The 19,738-nt window shown below is 33.6% G+C and overlaps 1 protein-coding gene and 1 long non-coding RNA gene across 2 annotated transcripts in view; one reads left to right on the forward strand and one right to left on the reverse strand.

The window, feature by feature from the left end:
* Window positions 1–446: 446 nt before the first annotated feature.
* Window positions 447–7,010, reverse strand: LOC127867571 (uncharacterized). Its single transcript, XR_008043560.1, has 4 exons — window positions 6,767–7,010; window positions 6,097–6,238; window positions 730–874; window positions 447–606 (listed from the first exon to the last, which is right to left on the reverse strand). It is a non-coding gene; the product is annotated as an uncharacterized LOC127867571 (long non-coding RNA).
* Window positions 7,011–8,281: 1,271 nt separating this feature from the next.
* Window positions 8,282–19,738, forward strand: part of LOC127863356 (ankyrin repeat domain-containing protein 26-like) — a 120,771-nt gene continuing 109,314 nt past the window's right edge. The window contains exons 1-2 of the mRNA XM_052402868.1: window positions 8,282–8,659; window positions 9,514–9,628. Of these exons, the coding sequence (XP_052258828.1) occupies window positions 8,466–8,659; window positions 9,514–9,628 (309 nt within the window). The 5' untranslated portion in view covers window positions 8,282–8,465. The remainder of the gene's footprint in view (window positions 8,660–9,513; window positions 9,629–19,738) is intronic.

Here is a 19,738-nt window from a genome sequence, read left to right on the forward strand (position 1 = left end):
CAAGACTGATGTTGGTATCATTTTAATTACAAAGCACATAACTAATTGTGTCATTCAGTGAATTAAATAATTTTATCAAATGAGTTTTAAGTAATGTATTTGTGAAAATAATTTGAGTATCAGTAACTAGGTGAACCAACGTTAAAACGGGAAAGAGGACTTTTTTTATTAAGCACTTGCAACCAAGCAAAATGCCCAGACCGATGGGTCACAGACATTTACGGGAAGCTTAATTTGTTCAGTAATTTGCCAAAATATTGTCGATGTAAATACTTAATGTCCAAGACTGCAGATTAATTTATATATGAAATATGTACTTTTTACATATGTTTATTCAATGAACTTATTCAATTGAAGGGGTTTGGAATGACGGATAAACGTTATAATGTTTGTATATAGACGTTGCCGCCGAAAAAACAATTACTATAAAAATACATTACATTTATGGGTGTCTGGACGCCGGGCTCATTTTCAGTCTCTACAAATCCTTCTTGTAGATCTTTTCCCTGCATATGCACAAAACAGTTAGTCACATGACCCATTCCCATTGGCAGCACGTCACTTCCCAGAAGCGCATTAATCACTGTGCTTTTTCCACATGAATTCCTTTAAAAGAAAGCATATTAAATTAATACGTGTACATTTTTTATAATATAACAAAGGAAAACATATAATGTTGTACTAATGTAGTTTCTGATATTATTAAAACATTTCAATTAATGTGCGTACCTTCCGAAAATTGTAATCTTTACATGGCTTCTCTTTAACATTGTCATAACCGCGTCAAGTTTCTTCTGCGAAAGTTCAACATGACACACTGGTATTTCTGGAACTTCGATTTTTCCAGCAGCGTAACGAAATATATCGTCAACACCTAGAATAATTTACTATATGTATCACCTAATGTAAAACAAGAAACATGAACTGCATAATAATGCGGTGACAGGAATATTTGGACTTCTAATAATCAATATTCATCAGGTCAATAAAATAATGTTATTTAAGTGTCTTGATAGTGTTGACCCTAATCATATTCCAAGCGCTTTTATTTGTCCAATATTTGCCTACTAGTATTGCCTATTAACAGGAGCTGTGAACAGAACCTAGATAGTTATCTAACAATTGCAATTGACTTCTGTCATTTTCGTTTTGTTGTTAGTGCTGTGTTTTATTCGGATTTTTCAATGTAGCCAATTGGATAAAGGAACAGTTCAGGGCCCATATTCACCAAACAATTCTTAGACTTAAGTCTAAGAATAAAGAAAATTCTTAAAATTGGAATATTCATTAATTGCTTGAATTTTGACTCAAACGTGGTATAAACAACCTCTATCTACAGCAATTTTCATGTAGATCATTGTTTAAACGAAATAATCACCAGTGGAAGCCATATATATATTTAAACGCTGGACGTACTTTTCTTGGTTCTAAGTCTATGTTTTATTCTTAAGTCTAAGAATGGATTTGTGAATACGGTCCCAGGTGGCCAATCCAAAGCGCGAAATGGCATATAGGTTAGTATTTGGCGTAATCCAAATAAAGTTGATCTTATTTAGAAACATTTGATTGATTTACATGCTCGTTCTGTTATAAGACACATTGTGGAAACTGCACGGACGTATATATATATATATATATATATATATATATATATATATATATATATATATATATATATATATATTATTACAACTGTGTTAAATATGGGCACTCGAATAGCCTGTTCTAATATGTTAAGGTATATATGTTTTAAGAAAATTATATAATTTCTTGGATTCAATTGTTAACGAGTTGTTTATTGTGTCAATTGTAGGGCTGAAATAGTTATACAGGGTACTTATAAACCGGTTTATACATTAAATGCTATCAATTAGGAACGAAGACGTCTACCGTGGTGCATGTGTATTTCTATAAGCTCAAATTAAAATGTGATGTTTTATATACTAGTACTCGAAATTAGCCGATTGCAAGTATGGACATAGTTGGAATTTATCACATGCACACTATCTCTGTTGATATATTTTAAACGAGAAAATGTAAGGAAAAACAATGCTTTAACAAACTTTAATATAAAACTGTGCTGTACCAGCAGGAGAGAAACTTATATCAATAATTCATGAAATACAACAGTGTTCGACACTAACTATTCTGAGTAAGGAGTCGTTTGGACTCCCTTTTTCTGAAATTTTTGAGTCCGACCATACTTCAGGAAGTCCAAAAAATATGACACTTTTTATACCGTATTTTTTCGGTTTATGATACATCTTAACCATAAATTGTTAAATCCTCTTTCTCGCATGGTTTCAGATCGAAGTTCAACGTGACTGCTGTTCAATCTTTGTTGTCATTTGTTATCTCAGATTGCAAAATTATTTTACGCATGCCAGTAATATTTAAGCTAATTATTGTAATTTAAAAAATATAATTTTCAAGAATGCATTTATATATGCTTGCTTGTTGAGCTTCGGGATTTGTTGTTACAGCCCATTGCTGTATACATGTTCCCTATAATAGTTAACATAATATAACAAAGCCAACTAACCGCCACAAAGCCCCTAAACTATTGATTGATAGTGACTTGGTTTTTTTTACGCATAACTGATTCACAGTCGTTCCCATCCTCAGTGCCTTTGGACCGTGAAACGCATTGTGTAAACAATTACTGGTAGGGTAACATTCAGCGCTTTTAGAAACAGGGACCTGGACACCATGTTGCAACAAGCCATGTCATATACCAAAATGATCGGCATACCTTGAAGTTTTACAGACCACCGGCATAAATTGGCATAAATCGTGGCGAGCTGAGAAATCCAAGATGGCGGCCAAGATGGTCGCCATTTATTGTAATATTGGGTAATGATACGAAGATGTTCATATCTTTTCACGAACATTTGAAAATTGCTTGTGAATATTATTCGTGTCTTGATATGGTATTACGGGTATTGTGATGAAGTTTATAGTGATTATAGACTGTTCAGCAAAAGCTAGTTTTACAATCGAAAAAGTCTAAGTAAAAAACGACAAAGATTGGGTTGATTCAGAGTTCGAGAGTTTCTCTTATTGCTACGCACAAGCATTGCGACAAGGAAAAAAGATTTTCAAAGTGTGCAGTAATGCATATAATTAAACAAGTAAACCATAGGGCTGGGTCAACTTTAACCAAAGAGAGATGATTTTAACAAAGTTATTACAGGACCAGTATACGATGTTAAACAGCAAATAAATCCCTGCCATAACGAGAGAAAACTTTTTTAATTTGTAAGTATTACAATATGTCTTCATCATTTGGCGTGGCCAGTTCTTACCCGAGGGACGATATTTTTTTTAAATGGTACAGGACCACAATAAAATGCTAAAAACCAAACTTCTTGGCCTTGCGGTTTCAGAGAAGCCATTTTGTAAGTGTTTGCTCCATAAATATAAAGCAAGTAACCCTCAAAGAGGGACAAATTTTCACCCAAGGGTATTTAAAAAACAAAACTTTTAAAACTTCAGACGAACCGAACGATTAACAAGAGTGACTTCTAAATAATCCCTCCCTAAACTACTCTCACCTTAAGTCGTATTTTGGAACGGATAGAATCACTTTCATATTCAGTTGAAAAAGCAGGAGTACAATAGTTCTGATTGTTTCATGATGATTTAACAGAACATTTGACTTCTAGATTGTTCAAAGTTTCACCCGCATGAAGAAAACATCTAAGCCCACTGGTACTTTTATTTTTCAGTAGACCTGAAACCTTTTCAAACTCGGCTGATATACCATTTAAAAAGCGTTCGTAGCAAGTTTAATGAGGATTTGGTAAACATGTTACTTCGGGAATGTTAAAAAATGTTTCATTTAATTTTAAATGGTAACCAAGTTTGTTAATGCAGTTTTGTAATTTACCCAATTGTCATTCAGACCAATCTTCTTACAAAGTTTAATATAAATTGGAAATAGATATCATCTTTAGTGTTAACAATTTATATTTTGATAACGGACCATGTAGGAACGATGATTAAAAATGTGCAAAATGTAATCACAAAAGCTAACTGTAAGAAAGTTGTGCTCATTAGATCGTATAATTACTTTTGCTAGGTACATCTTTGTAAGATATGATAGAGCACTGTGAACAGGGTTTTTATTTTAAAAATTGTAAACAGATCGGGGTCCTTTGCATTCCAAGTCGATTCAATAAAACTGGTTAATGGGATTTCATTTTTTTTGCTTACATAAACTATAGACAATCCCAGAAATCGATTACTCCCGAATAACCGCCCCTACCGCCGCCATCTTGGTACTGAAGAACAATGCCGGGACCTATATGTTTGTATAGCTTTCCTGAACAATGAATCGAAGTGACGCGAACTTATTAAATATATTTGAATATTTAGATGGTTTCTGTTATCGATACAATAATTATATTACAGTTCGTCTTTTGTAAATAAATAGTTGTATCAGGTCCATCTTAATTATTTAAGAGTCATAAAACCATAGCGAAGATCTACGACTCTGATAAAACTCAGCATGAATTTGGCCTTTATTGTCATTTGACATGTTATTAGAAGGTGACGCATGGTATCTTATCTTAATAACAGCATCTACACATGTGGAGTATATGGTAACAATACATAACAATTAACACTTTAATCCACCATTGGGACATCGTCTCCTACTGAGAGAATGCTTTCGTTCCTCAATCGCAGATGGTGTTTCTTATACCATTAATTAAGTTTATTAAATTGACAATCCGTAATTACCGAAGAAAAACATCGTTCCGTTCGTGTTTTAATAGTTCATTTTAAATCTTAACTGTATAGTGAACATTTAAGAAAGAAATTAATACGTTGACGGGATGTAGCGAACATTATTGGGACTATTTAAGTTAACGTATGACTACATATGTGTCATGTTGAGCATTTTTATCGCAAAGCTAGATTGTATTAAGAAATTAAGCAAAGCAAGCAAACACTTCAGTATATATTTAGAACAAGACCAACACAGTTTTACGTGCTCAGTGTATAGCACCGATACACGCGAGAATTACCTGGGTTTCATACCAGTACATCTCTAGTTGGGTGGGAAACACTTGAGGCATTTCTGAAATTTCCAGTGCCCCGGCCAGGAATTGAACCGGCGACCTATGAAATGGTAGACCAGAGTGTTACCACTCGACTACCGCACCACCGTGTTAAACCTTGCCTTGGCCTTATGAAATCCTGCTGGTTTCCACTTACGTTAACCCATTTGGGTCCCAACTTAAAGTCCATAAATGGCTCCTCCAAGCAACCGGTTGGATACTATATGGACTAAAACTGGACTATATACACTATCGGTCCATGTGGGAACACAATGTAATAATTTTAGGGATCAAGCAATGAAGGATCTGCGGGTTCGATGCAAATAGGTTAACCACGTTAAATCGTTTGCTGATATAACGTTTGATTAGTTAATGACAATTTCTAAATAAAAAGAAACAATGTGCCATGGCGCTATTTTTTTCACAGACGCTTGCCAGTGTAAGCCCCAAGAGTACAAATCATAATACTTCCGAAAGTTAACTCCCCTGTTTGTTGACGATTTGACAAAAGTGATGCTAGAACCCAGCATACCTCTATGCCGAGGTTGTAGGATAAAAAACTAATAAGGGAACGTTTGCTATGAATCGCATTCTTTTTTTCGGTAAATCGGTCATTGTATGAATTGTATGTCATTTATTTTTGGATGGATTGTCAAAAATGTTAATTTTTCTTTCACAGAAGCAAAAACATTACCACCCCTGGACGCTCAACACAGAATCAAATTATTATGGCCTAAGTGTGTGTTTGTATTGAATTACATAGCTCTTTTCTGCATATTGTTGTATGCATTTAACGCACTTTATTTTACGACTTTTTAATTGTCAAACAGTGTTGCTTTTACATTCAGACAACCGAAAGCATACCCGGTTGGGGACGCTAAACATAAGGTCAACTGTGTATCAGGGCATGGTCTTAATGTAATGTTTGAATCAAACAGCTTCGTTATAAATAAGCATGAATTTTATATGATATTTACAATGATGATAAGTTAATGTCCATACGTTGTAAGAATACACTTAGGTACGTACTCACCTTTAGTGATGGTTTCAGATTGCCTAAGGAAATCTAAAATTTCTTCGCACACTTGCATAAATGATGTTCTTGTGACATTAAATAGATCCAAAATTCTGTGCGCCATAATTATTTCAGCAAACGCTTTTATGGCGGTCGTGAACTGTAAAAGAAAATCTTTTTTTTTAACTGTCTTATCCGCAACATATTTAACCCATTTATGCCTAGTGGACTCTCCCATCCTTCTAAATTGGATTAATTTATTTCCAAAATTATGGATGTCTAGTATTTTCATTTCTATATTAACAATATTTCTTACAGAAATTCCTTTAAGCAATCAGCGTAGACCCTGGTGAGACGCCGCATCATGCGGTGTCTCATCAGGGTCAACGCTGTTTGCCAATGCCTTTCTAGACGCTAGACATAAAAGGGTTGAAGACTTTCTGACTTTTTTTGCCATCTTGTTAATTTTGTTACTAACTGAAATGTTCAGTTACCCCATAATTAATGGTTTTTGAATTCAATTCAAAAACGTCTCTATCATTCACTTATACTCGTATTTGAAATATGTAATGAGTACCTGCCCAAGTTATAAATGAATGATTCTTTGCTCAGAAACTATTCTGAGCATAATCAAGAACGAACGGAAAAGAAATACAAAATTAAGAATAAATTAAACTTAATAACATACCCTTTGTCTTATGTGAAATATCCCAATATGTCAGGTCAACAACACAACGTAAATTAGTGCAGTCCGTCTTGCGTTTGATCATCACTCACTCTAATAAGTTAACGTTGAACAATACGTCGCTATCTACATTACCACAACCAAAGATAACTCCAAATAGGTTGCTGGCTTTTTCAGAAATAGATACTAGATATTAATTTGCGTAGGTCAGTGTCCCTATATGGAAACTAGCTTTGACATGCCCCGATGTTCTGAAAACAATTCCGTTTTGTATAATGATTTCCTGAGTGCATAAAATCACTTACAGTCGTGTTAATCACGATGAAGGCTTTTGGAGAATATATTATAGCGATTTAAAATAATTTTCTGAAATATCTGTTAAACTTAAATTGTTTAGTTGGAGGCGGGTCTCAATAAAGGATCTAGTTGATAGTTGATTTTAGCAAATGCGTAATAGTAAGGTTCTCAATTCAACAAGGAACGACAACAACTTTATCTGGTGCAGCTACTTCATATGTGTAATACAGCATAGCAAATTCAGAATCATTTTTTAATTACTTTAGAAAACTTGTAAGAAATGTGTTTAACGGTCTATATAATAAATCGATTCAAAGACGGATGTGCACGGTAAAAGACAATATAAAATATGAGATGCGCTCTGTGAAAACCGGGCCTAATGCGTGTGCGTAAAGTATTGTACCAGATTTGCCTATGCAGGACGGACAGAACAGCCTGAACTGGTATACACATGCATTAAATCCGGTTTTCCCACACACCGGCTCATGTCAAAATGAAAATTTGTAAAAACATAAGCATATACTGAAAAAAACTGCTTATGTGAAAACATAATTAACGTTGTGACGTGTTATTTTATAATGAGTTCTCTTTTTACAGCTACTGAGACGCTTTCTTATGCGGAGACAAATTTTTGATTGGGGTCTTGTTTCATGCTCTACGTCATTACAGCAGAACAAAAGTTTAGTTAAACAATTCAACACAAACGTATTTAAAATAAAGCTTCATTGCATCGATCGCCTCTTGTTATTTTGAATATTGTGGAATTATTTGTAAAACGTACATATGATGTTGTAAGGGTTAGATCTCAACAGTTAAGAAATGGGATCGAACCCAGTGACTCTTGAGATGAAGGGTGACACCACAGTCACCACATAATTAGTTAACGTATCTAAGCAAGCAACTGGATTATTACAGTACCAACAAACATATAAACTTAACGGCACACTTCCAAAACATTGTCAATGTTCGATTTAAATAAAATATATTCAAGCTAGGTAAATTCGATGCAGCTTTAATGAAACATTAAATACTGCTTTACAAATATTACTTGCTGTTTATACGGGAGTTCAACGTGAATACAATTTTGCAGTGCGGATATGGTGCTTTAATAAACAGCAATTCGTTAAAATCAATGTATTTAAACTGCTAAATATACCATTACTAATAAGAATATCACAATTTTAAACTTGGCCACCGTTAACAAGGTCTTTTTCACGTTTGCTTAAATGACAGAATGCGGGCCGTGTTTTCTGGTACATTATAGACGGTATTTATGTCTAATTTGGAGGAATGTCGTCCGAGTAAGTAAGCGTTTGATTCCAACTGTGCAAGCGCCTTTGTGATTAAGGTGTCGATTTAACTATGGAGAATTTTACTATTTGGCGTGGTTAGAAACGGAGCGAATATGAAGAAAATAAAAGGAATTTTCGGTATAGGTGCATCAAAATCAAGTTCAAAACAATCTTCATTTAACGTGCATGGATATGATATTAAGGAAAAGGATTTACCCAAGTTACACAAGGCTGCATGGACGGGCGATCTTGCAAAAGTCAAGCAGCTTGCGAAGAAGGACCCGAGTGCACTCGACAAAGAAAACAGGTGATCATGACGTTTAATTTGCTGAATATAGGCGTGCTGAGTTTATTTGTGTTTGTAAGAAAACAGCATGGAAACTGGTAATTAAAATTTTCAACAACACATTTGTTTATCACTCAATTGATTTTGGGCATGATATGACATGAATTATTTTTATCCAGTTATAACTTATAGTATCATAATGATTCCTTGACATTTAGCATTTTTTAATATTGTTAATTTTGTTTACATTAATAACATGGCTGTGGTGATGACAGGGTGGCACAATTTATTCAAATACACCCAAATACACCACCAAATTGACACTATCAAAGCAATAGATTATTTATTATACACGGCCGTAAATCACAGGCGCCACCTCTTTTTTGCAATGCATTGATAAATGATCCAATGCTACTTCCAAGGTTGCGCTAAGGACCGATGTTATTAAATGTCACGGATAATTCTACAGAGTGTGTTAGTTTTATAGGTTTTTTCAGCATGTTTTGCATTATTTTTAAAATCGGGCAATTTAGTGCGATTCAGCCAAGATTTATTCATCCATACATGAATAGAAACACATAATATCAACCCATTTGGAAACGTAATTATCTTTACAAGTTGTGACATGGTAAATAGACCATTGCTTTGAACATGTAAATGTTTTCCGATCCACAAAAACATTAGCTTCTTGTTGATCTTATAGATAATTCAGTGTTTTTCCAAAAGAGTTGGAGCCAATGCCAAGGATGTGGCACTAATGACAGGAGGTCATTTTGAGACTACCCAACCAAATTATCAAGATAAAAGGGGCAGTTTAACACCCTGTTTCTATAATTTCCTGAAATCTTCATGTGTTGTAATTGTATTATTTCTAGGACGCCTATGCACCTGGCCTGCGTTCAGGGTCACACAGACATCGTGAATGAGCTGCTGGCCTGGAATGCACGCACTGATGCTGGGGACAGTCAGGCCAGGACCCCCCTCATGAAGGTACACAAGAGTCGGTTTTCAATTTAAATCAGTCCTTGTAAAGCTGCTGTTAATTAAGTGAGCCAGAATCGTGCCCTGTTTTTGAGTAAAGCTGAGATATATTACTTGCTAATTTTCATCCCTGTTACAGCTATTATGCGCATTACATATTTGTTTCATAAGTGATGCAAATATTACTTACTTTCATCACCTAAATACAAATACAAATACAAATTTTATTTTAAGTCGGTTTGTACATAACAAGTATAACATTAGCGATGTATCGCTATTGACCGATATAATATAACAACATACATATAACAAATAGACAATTGAACATTACATGAAATTTACATAATATAAACAAACATTTTCAACAGGGTTGAGATCAATTATAATAAATTATAAATGAACAATTAAATTTAATTAAATTAAAAAACCTGCAATACAATAAACATTATAAGTTTATGTTAAAAACGAAAGAACTATGGCATGTGATACAAATATTATTAAAACAGTTAATATCATAGCAGTATATTAAAGATATATTAAAGATAACGTAATAAGAAAAAAATAAAATAAAAATAATTGCGCTGCAGTTGCTGATCTTGACCTTGGTCAAAGAGCTGCTATAAGAAAAATAAGGTAAAAGTCTGACAATGAATATGGATACAAAAGTGTGACAGATAAAAAATGTATTAAGAGAACAATTTTCCCCTCAAATCAGATTTGAAAGAAACTGATCAGCAGCTACCTCACAAACACAAGCATTATGAGTTATTTAAAATGGTACATGCAAGTTATATTAAAATCTGATGCCATGATATAAAAGTACACTGGGCAACTGCCATTTATGTGTAAACAAACAAAAACTCCATGCACAAAATAATATAACATGCAGCAAAGAGCAACTGAGAGTAAAACTAGCAAAGCAAACAACAAAAACACTAATACTAGCCTTACTAGGTGCTACAGCAAGAACATCTGCAATCCTCCCCGTCCCACAAGCCTATCAGACTATGGAACTGGTTAAGTCCCGTCACATCCCTGAAGTGCTGGGGTAACGAGTTCCAGAGTCTGGGGGCTGCGGAACGGAAAGACTTGAGACCATAGCTGGTACTTCTTACCCGTGGGATTTCAGCTGTATTAGTGTACCTAAAAGATTTTAATTTAATTTTAATTAGATCATGAAGATATGTTGGTGTCTGTTTATTTATTATCTTGTATGTTTCTATTTCTATTAGCCATTTGTCTTATCCTTCTTATTTTTAAGCTTGGCAGTTTTGATTTGTTAAGCAACCCTTCATAATCAGACTTATAGTCATTATAAATAAACCTTAGAGCTCTTTTCTGTATGTTTTCTATTTTCTTAGTATTTATTTCTCCACAAAAATGCCATGTTAATGGGCAGAAATTGAAGTTTGAGAGAATGAATGAGTAATATATATTAAGTTTGCCAAGTTTACAAAGATTCCTACCAATACGCTTTAGAACATTTAATTGTCTGGATGCCTTTTTACATAAGTTGGAAATGTGTTTGTTAAAATTTAATTTAAAAGCTATTGTAACCCCTAATAAGATAACCTCATCTTCACAGTTTATTTTGTTACCTGACAAGTCAAAAGAGATATTAGCTTTGTGAGTTTTAGAACCAATTGCTATTGCCTGAAATTTATCAGGATTTGCTTGCATTTTATTGTCTGAGAACCATTTTATTAAGGATATACTGTCATTTTCTAAGGTAGATTTAACTATATCTAGATTATGATGTGCAAAAGATAAGGTATTATCATCAGCATAATTGTACAGATTACTTTTATGAACAAAATGGAAAATGTCATTGATGAATATATTAAAGAGGACGGGGCCTAATATTGAGCCTTGGGGTACACCTTTATAAATTTCTTGAAAGTTACTTTTAAATTGACCTATTTTAATAAATTGCTTTCTGTCACTCAAGTTACTATTGATTAATTGTAAAAAGATTTCAGATACACCATAGTGCTTTAGTTTTAGGGAAAGGAGGTCATGAGGCAGACAGTCAAAAGCTTTGGATAGGTCCATTAAAACTGAGGCAACGTATTTGTTTTCATCTAACGCCCTTTGCCAGTCTTCAATTACTTTCAGTAAAGTTGTCTGGCAGCCATATCCAGGTCTAAATGCAGATAGATAAGTATTGAAACGCTGGTAAAAAAATGTTGTTAGTTGTGTATTTATAGCTCTTTCAAAGATTTTTGATATTGTGGGAAGGATGCTGATCAGGCGATAGTTTCCTTTTTCAAGTGTACTATTTTTCTTGTGTAAAGGTGTTACTTGAGCTATTTTTAATTTATCTGGAAATACTGAGTTTTCAAAGTATTTATTAATTAGGAAGGTAATGCTTGTTGATACAGTTTCTTTAGAGAGTTTAAGTAATTTTGGTGATATACCATCAGGACCAGAAGCTTTTTTACAATTCAAATTATCAATTTGTTTCTTAAGAAAAGAGTCCTGAACAGGTTGAAAACTTAATTTAGATTCACTAGTGTTTTTTATTTAATTGAGACTATTCTGGGATGGTATTTACTGATACTGAGTTATTTCCAATATTTGGAGCCACATTAACAAAAAAGTCATTAAAAATGTTAAGTACTTCCTGTTGATCAGTTATAATTTTATTATTTTCACATAGTACAGTGTCCTTTTTGGTGGAATTACCTTTATTTGTCAGAAATGGTTTTACTGTTGGCCAGAAATCAGCAGATTTGCACCCTCCAACACAGCGGTCAATAAAATACTTGTCCATTGATTTCCTCCTAATACTAGCTACCAAATTTCTTTGCTTTCTAAATTTTTCCCAGTTTTTAGATGTTTTATTGATATTGTATTCATTAAAGAGCATTCTTTTCTTATAAATTGCATTTTTAAGTGTTTTGTTCATAAAAGGAACTGGGTTTTGTAATATTCTTTCAGGGCTCCAGATAAGGATTTGTGAAATTAGTAACGGTACTGCCACTGACAGAAAGACAAGGAGTAACGCTTAAAATCAATTAGTACCTGTACTACCATATCCAAAAATACAGGTAGTACTGTACTACCCGTGTTCTTGGATATTGAAGGGTGTATAACTGACTTTACAGAAACATTTGCAGCAATTATAATAAATATATGTAGCTTCTTAAACAGTTATTGTATTAGGTTTTCCATTCTGAATTATGATGCAAATACAACTACACATTAAAACTCATGACTTATACTATTTCTTCATTTTTCTTGACAAGAAAACACAAGCCAACTAGTAGGCTAAGTAAATGAACACTTATTTCACTGTCTCATCAGTTTTCCATCGTGTTTTCTAGCGTTTTAAGCCACCGATGCAATCAAATTGTTTAATATCGGGGCGATAATGTCTTTTTCTGGGTTTACCGATTTAATGTCAGGATGGTTAGACGACACCGTATGTAGTCATTATATGAACAGAAAGTGTTGTTTTGAACCGCTTTCGGTTAAGCCGGCATTCCATTGCGCGCAGACATATTTTTTTTGACGGATTTACAAGTTACAGGAAATCACGCGACAGAATAGACAATACGATATGAACCCAGTCTACAACTTTTTGGTAATTTAAATAAACGAAAAGCGCCGTAAGGTTAGAGACCAACAAATCACGCCGCGCTGACGCAGACGTATTGGTACGGCCAGATTTTTTTCGTAAATGCGTAAAATGGATATTTAAGTCGTTATTGTACGTCCAGTTTATAACAAGAAATGCGTAAATCTTCATGAAAAAGGAGTATTTATGGCTGTACGGCCCTTATCTGGAGCTCTGTTCTTTTCATTTTTATAGGGGCATGTTTGTTTGCAGTTTCTACAAAGATTTCATTAAAGGGGCCTTTTCACAGATTTTGGCATTTTTTTAACTTATTCATTAAATGCTATATATTGATAAATGTAAACATTGGATCATAAAAGCTCCAGTAAAAAATCAAGAAAAAAATTAAAAAAGGGAAAAGAACATTGCCCGGAGCAGGTTTCGAACCAGTGACCCCTGGAGTCCTGCCAGAGTCCTGAAGTAAAAACGCTTTAGCCTACTGAGCTATTCCGCCGAGTACACATTTGTGACGTATTTTATACCTTATATAAGCAATCTTCGTAGTTTCACAAAATTTAACGACAAAAACAGAACTCTCCAAATTATTCAATCGTTTCGCGTTGCAACGCTTTATAATTTTTAGGTTTTAAAATCGTCAAAAGATGCATATAATGGCTATATTAGAGCATGGTTAATGTTCAGTAATACTGTTTCCTCACAAATATCATAACTAAAACGAAAACTTACGGATCTGAAACAACTTTTTTCAATTTTGTCAATTTACCAAAGCGTGAAAAGATCCCTTTAAAATCATCATACATTTATTTACATCATTATGATTTGTTATTAAGTTTAAAAGGTTGTCATTTAGTTCTAAATTAAAATCATCAACATTAAAACTTTTAAAACTTCTGTATAAGCTAAATCTATTTTTTGACTTTTGAGTTTCTTGTTTAAATTGGACACTAATGAAATTGTGGTAATCACTCAACCCGCAGTCAAAATTACAGATATTACCCAAGAAATCATTATTATTGGTTAATACTACATCAATAAGTGTTGGGTTGGCTTTATTTGAGAAACAAGTTGGTTCCGACACAATATTCACTAAGTCAAAAATATCACATGAGTTTTTTAATGTTTGACATTTCTCATCTATAAGCATATTAAAATTGAGGTCGCCAATGACCATTATATTTTCATATTTGCAGAAAGCTTTATCAAGGGTATAGTCAAACTTTTCTTGAAAATTCTGATTTGACATAGATGGTGGTTTATATGTGCAATGTACCAAGCACATGTATCTGCCATTTACATTTATCAAAATTTACCTCTACAAAGATGGATTCAGTTTCTTCAAATTCTAATTGGGGTTTCCTTTCGCCAGCAATATCTGACCTTAAGTACCCTATGAGACCACCACCATTTACATCTCTATCAGCTCTCCACATATGGTACTTGTCAACTGAAAATTGAGAATCAGGAAAAGAGTTATCAATTTTAGTTTCAGCCATAAATAGAATATCAACTAGGCCTTCATGTAAAATTTCTTGTATACTATAAAACTTATTTCTGAGACTGTTCATATTAAGATAACCGCATGTAAACGCATTGGATGTTGTTTCTTCATTGTTGTCAGGGGTTCAAAATTGTCAAAACCTACATAATATGGCTATTTTTGGGGACTGTTTGGGAGGTCAAGGGTGGTAAATGTTGTTATTTTAGGCAGATAAGTATGGACTACAGTGTGGTTTCATTGATGTTGTGTTTTCTCTACTCATACAATGTATATGATGTTCTGGATATCAATTCAATTTTATTTTTTTTTAAGATAAATCTTTATAAATTGGTTTCTTAAACTATTATGAGCCAAACTAGAACAGTATGTTAAAGCTTTTGAGTGCCTTTTTTTGTGTGTTATATTTAGCTCTGTTCCTTTCAGAATTACCTTCATTACAACCAGAAAACACGCTTACTTTTAAAAAGTTTATAATTTGATAACCAGTATGGAACATTCAAAGACCTCAAACGGTTTATATACATATTCAACATGTTTGGTATGGCATTAAAAAGTCTGTCTCACCATGTATAGTTCCAGTTTAAAAGAAATAAATTTTTGATATATGAACAGATGCCTTTATTAATAGTTAATGCTGTTTACTCCAATATCACATGTGAGTTTAAGGTATTTTATGACTGTCATTACGTCTTGTATGGTAATCTCTAATGCTGATTTTATTTATTTACATTTGGCACAATACTACCTTAAGTTCATATTTGTGTTCACAAAATGTCCTTAAGAATAAACAGATGACTTTGTATAAAACAATAAAATTATATAAGAAGTTTCAATCAATGCCACCGCGACTTGTAAAGCATTTTACCATTATCTATTTAAGTCTTTACCATATATACCTCAATATAATAATTGTCTACATTAAAATCTTAACTTTCCTTGTAAACTTCTTTCCTCGCTTAACACACAGTTTTGGTGGCAAGATTCTATTAATTGAGGCTATGTACATGATTCATATCAATTTGTTTATAAAATGTGTTCAATATCTAGCGAACAGCCATAACAGGGGCTTAGCAGATCAATATAAATAAGTAGTCTCAGAAAAAGTATTTGTTCTTTCATGTTGATCTCAAATCCCATTTTCCAAATAAATCCATTTTAGATCTGATGATGGGATTTCTTTTAGACTTTTTTTTTATGAACAATTCTGGTTTGAATTGTTCATTAAAAAGTATGTGTTTTCCACAAATTAAAGCCGATACAATTCCCAATTCAGAATTGAGGGTTTCTGACATTGCAGTAATGAGTGACTCCGATTCTCTGTTGATTCTCAGTCTACCTGTACATCAATTCTTCAAGTTAAAATCAATATGATACTTGGCAGCTAAAGTCAATGATGCTTCTTTGGTGCCCTTTATCTTTACTTCAATAACTTGTGTACGAATAATTTATTGTGTACACCATATGGTACTTTTCCTGAAGATGTCTGTAGACAGCAGTTGTCAGTAAAAAATTATTTGAAGGGGTTTCTACATGTATGCACCGAAAGCTCCAATAGTGGGTTAACAAATGAGTTTATTGAGGAAAATACATGCAGTCAAAACTAGAAGGGAGCAAAAAAATGTGATGAATTCAGTCCGAAAATATAATGCTTAAAATTGATATTTCATAATATTTAATTGAAGTAATAAACACGTAGTCTAAGAGATTGTACTTATAGTTTTATGAGCAGAAGAGTATTCCTGATTCTCTTGGGATGTTTGGGGACCATCACCCTGCATGGTGTGTGGGTGTTTGGGGAGGGTCACAAAGAGTGTCTACTAGGGTACCATTCTGACATATCTTTTATTTAATGTTATGCCAGTATTATTTGTAAACAAGAGTATGTTTTCATGTGGTGTTTGTCTCTTGTTCACTTAGAGTAAAAGCAGTAACTGAAATCATAATGCATGTGCATAAAGTGTCCTCCCTGATAAGCCTGTGCAGTCCTTGCAGGCTCATCAGGGATGACATTTTACGCTTTTATGGTATTTTTTGTTTTAAGGAAGTCTCTTCTTAGGGAAAATTAGGTTTAAGCTGAAAGTGTTGTTCATGATTAGCCTGTGCATACTGAACAGGCTAATCTGGGAATACACTTTGGGCACATGCATTAAGCCTGTGCATACTGAACAGGCTAATCTGGGAATACACTTTGCACACATGCATTAAGCCTGTGCATACTGAACAGGCTAATCTGGGAATACACTTTGCACACATGCATTAAGCCTGTGCATACTGAACAGGCTAATCTGGGAATACACTTTGCACACATGCATTAAGCCTGTGCATACTGAACAGGCTAATCTGGGAATACACTTTGCACACATGCATTAAGCCTGTGCATACTAAACAGGCTAATCTGGGAATACACTTTGCACACATGCATTAAGCCTGTGCATACTGAACAGGCTAATCTGGGAATACACTTTGCACACATGCATTAAGCCTGTGCATACTGAACAGGCTAATCTGGGAATACACTTTGCACACATGCATTAAGCCTGTGCATACTGAACAGGCTAATCTGGGAATACACTTTGCGCACATGCATTAAGCCCAATTCTTGCAGAATGAGGCTCAGATATAAGCCTTTAGTAGAACTGAATGCTCGAATGGTATCAGTCCTATCAGGAAGAGGATTTCAGGAGCTATTTTAATGTGTTTTAGAAGTTTCATTCAAGTGATATATTTTACGCTAGTTTGCCATCAATACAACGCCTCATATTAAAAACTACTCGTTATAAGGACATAATTTTTTATGTATTGAATAAACAAATAGAAAAAATGAATCTGCAAGAGCTGAAAAGATTGCCTTTTTATTAATGAAGTGTCAGACTTTATAAAAGAATAACATTCCTTACCTATAGAAACTGATGTACCGCGATAGGGATCAAATATCCTTCTTTACCTCTTTAAGTATTGAATATACTATAGGCAATTTATGGTAAATGTTTCACTCAAGTCTTTAAATGCATGTGTCTGACCAATATTATTTAAATAAATCAAGCGTTTAATCTAATTGAATTTGAATAATATTACATTACTTGCTTTAATGAATATGAGCTGTGCTCTGTAAAAAGGGGGTTAAATGCATGTGCGTAACATGTCGTCCCAGATTAGCCTGTACAGTCGGCACAGGCTAATGAGGGACGACACTTTCCCCTTTTATGATATTTTCTGTTTAAACAAAGTCTCTTCTTAGCAAAAATCAAGTTTTGGCGGAACGTGTTGTCCCTGATTAGCCTGTGCACACTGCACACATGCTTATCTGGGACTACACTTTACAGACATGCATTAAACCCCCTTTTCACAGAGCACAACTGATATACTTCATAGAAGGTTTACAAGGACGATTTAACTTGCTAAAATATCAGTGCCATAGTAAAGTTCTAAAAAAAAAGAAAAACTGAGCATAAGTAGTGTTACTTCTTCATTCTGTCTGTCATGCATATTGTTCTCAATATGTTCTCAATTGATGGGTTTGTTTTTCTGTCTTGCATTTCAATTTGTCAACACAGCTTAGACAATCACAAGAAATGCTTTCTAGCGCCAGCCTTAAAATACCTCTTATGATAGTAATAAATCAGCAATAATGATAGGCATTTTGTCAAATGAATTGTCTGATCAAATGCCTGCTGAAAGTCTATCGATGCAAAGAATGTTCTTTGATAAAAGATTCCTGCGTTGTCACAGGGCGCTAGTGCCAAGTGTAATCTGCTGGCGTGCATGTAATTGTGGTGGTAATTTGGGGTATCAGATTGTCCACAGACAGGGTGTCAAATATATGAGAAGCTTTGATATATCTGATAAGGTGTGCAATTAAAATTCCTCTTTTGTTCTGATATAATCTGAGTTTGGCTGATAATAAGGTTGTAAGAGATCATCTCTGCACAGAAAATCATAAGTGATTTTTGCTATAGTTTAATATGCTCAAAATTACATTTGAGTCTTTTCTTGTGTCATGTGCAACTTATGTTGTGAATATTATTAGTGTACCAATTTTATTTGAAAGACAAAGAACTTTATATTCTTTTATTTTTAATGCCATATTTGTCCTTTCTTGTTCTATATGACCAGTTGGTAATTTGCATGAAAAAAAAGCAGACAGCAATTTCTCTCTTCCATTTTTCCTATATATAGTAACTAAGTATGTAAAATATTTAAAACACATTAATGCTATGAAATAGTGTATTTCAGTGGTGTATCATCCGACATAAGACAGACGCTGTATTTAAAAGATGATCAACTTGATGCTGATTGTACCTTGTATATATGTTATATGTTATGTGAACAAAGATTAAATAAATAAGTATACTTTAAAAATGCAATGTGTCTACATTAATGACCGATTGGATGTTTGATTATTATAATCATGTAAGCATGGCATGTCTATACATGTATGTTTTTCATTTCATTAAATGTAACATTATTTGTATCAAACTATCACTCAATATCAAGGCCCAATCTAGAAATTAATGCTGCCATGCAAAGTGTTCGATGCCATACATTTATATTGCTCTTATGTATGATAGTATTGTAAAGTCTGTTCAATTATGGAACTGACAGTATTAACCATATGAACTTAAAGTAATAACAGTTAATTATTAGCCAAGTGTAAACTTCAGTAGTAACCTATTGACATAATACAGACAAAATGCCTTTGTGATCACTGTGTTTGGGTGTGTAAGTCAAGTTTGTTCAATAATCGTTGAAGTATTGATTACCTTATTAGTTATAGTATTTAAGCCATACTATCTGGGATTATTGCATTGTTAAATGTTGCAGAAATATTTGACCTATTTATTATGATGTGAAGAACTCCACATTAAACTATTAAACTGTGTTTATGTTGTACTTTACCATACTTAATATTTCCTGCATGGTTTGCGATTCAAACACTGAAGCTTGAAAGCATAGATATATTGAAATATAAGTAGAATGGAAAAGTTTAAATATTATGTACGATTGGAAACATCTCTTCCACACAAAAAATGTTAAAATATGT

This window comes from Dreissena polymorpha, chromosome 1 (assembly GCF_020536995.1).
Source record: "Dreissena polymorpha isolate Duluth1 chromosome 1, UMN_Dpol_1.0, whole genome shotgun sequence".
Taxonomy (NCBI): domain Eukaryota; kingdom Metazoa; phylum Mollusca; class Bivalvia; order Myida; family Dreissenidae; genus Dreissena; species Dreissena polymorpha.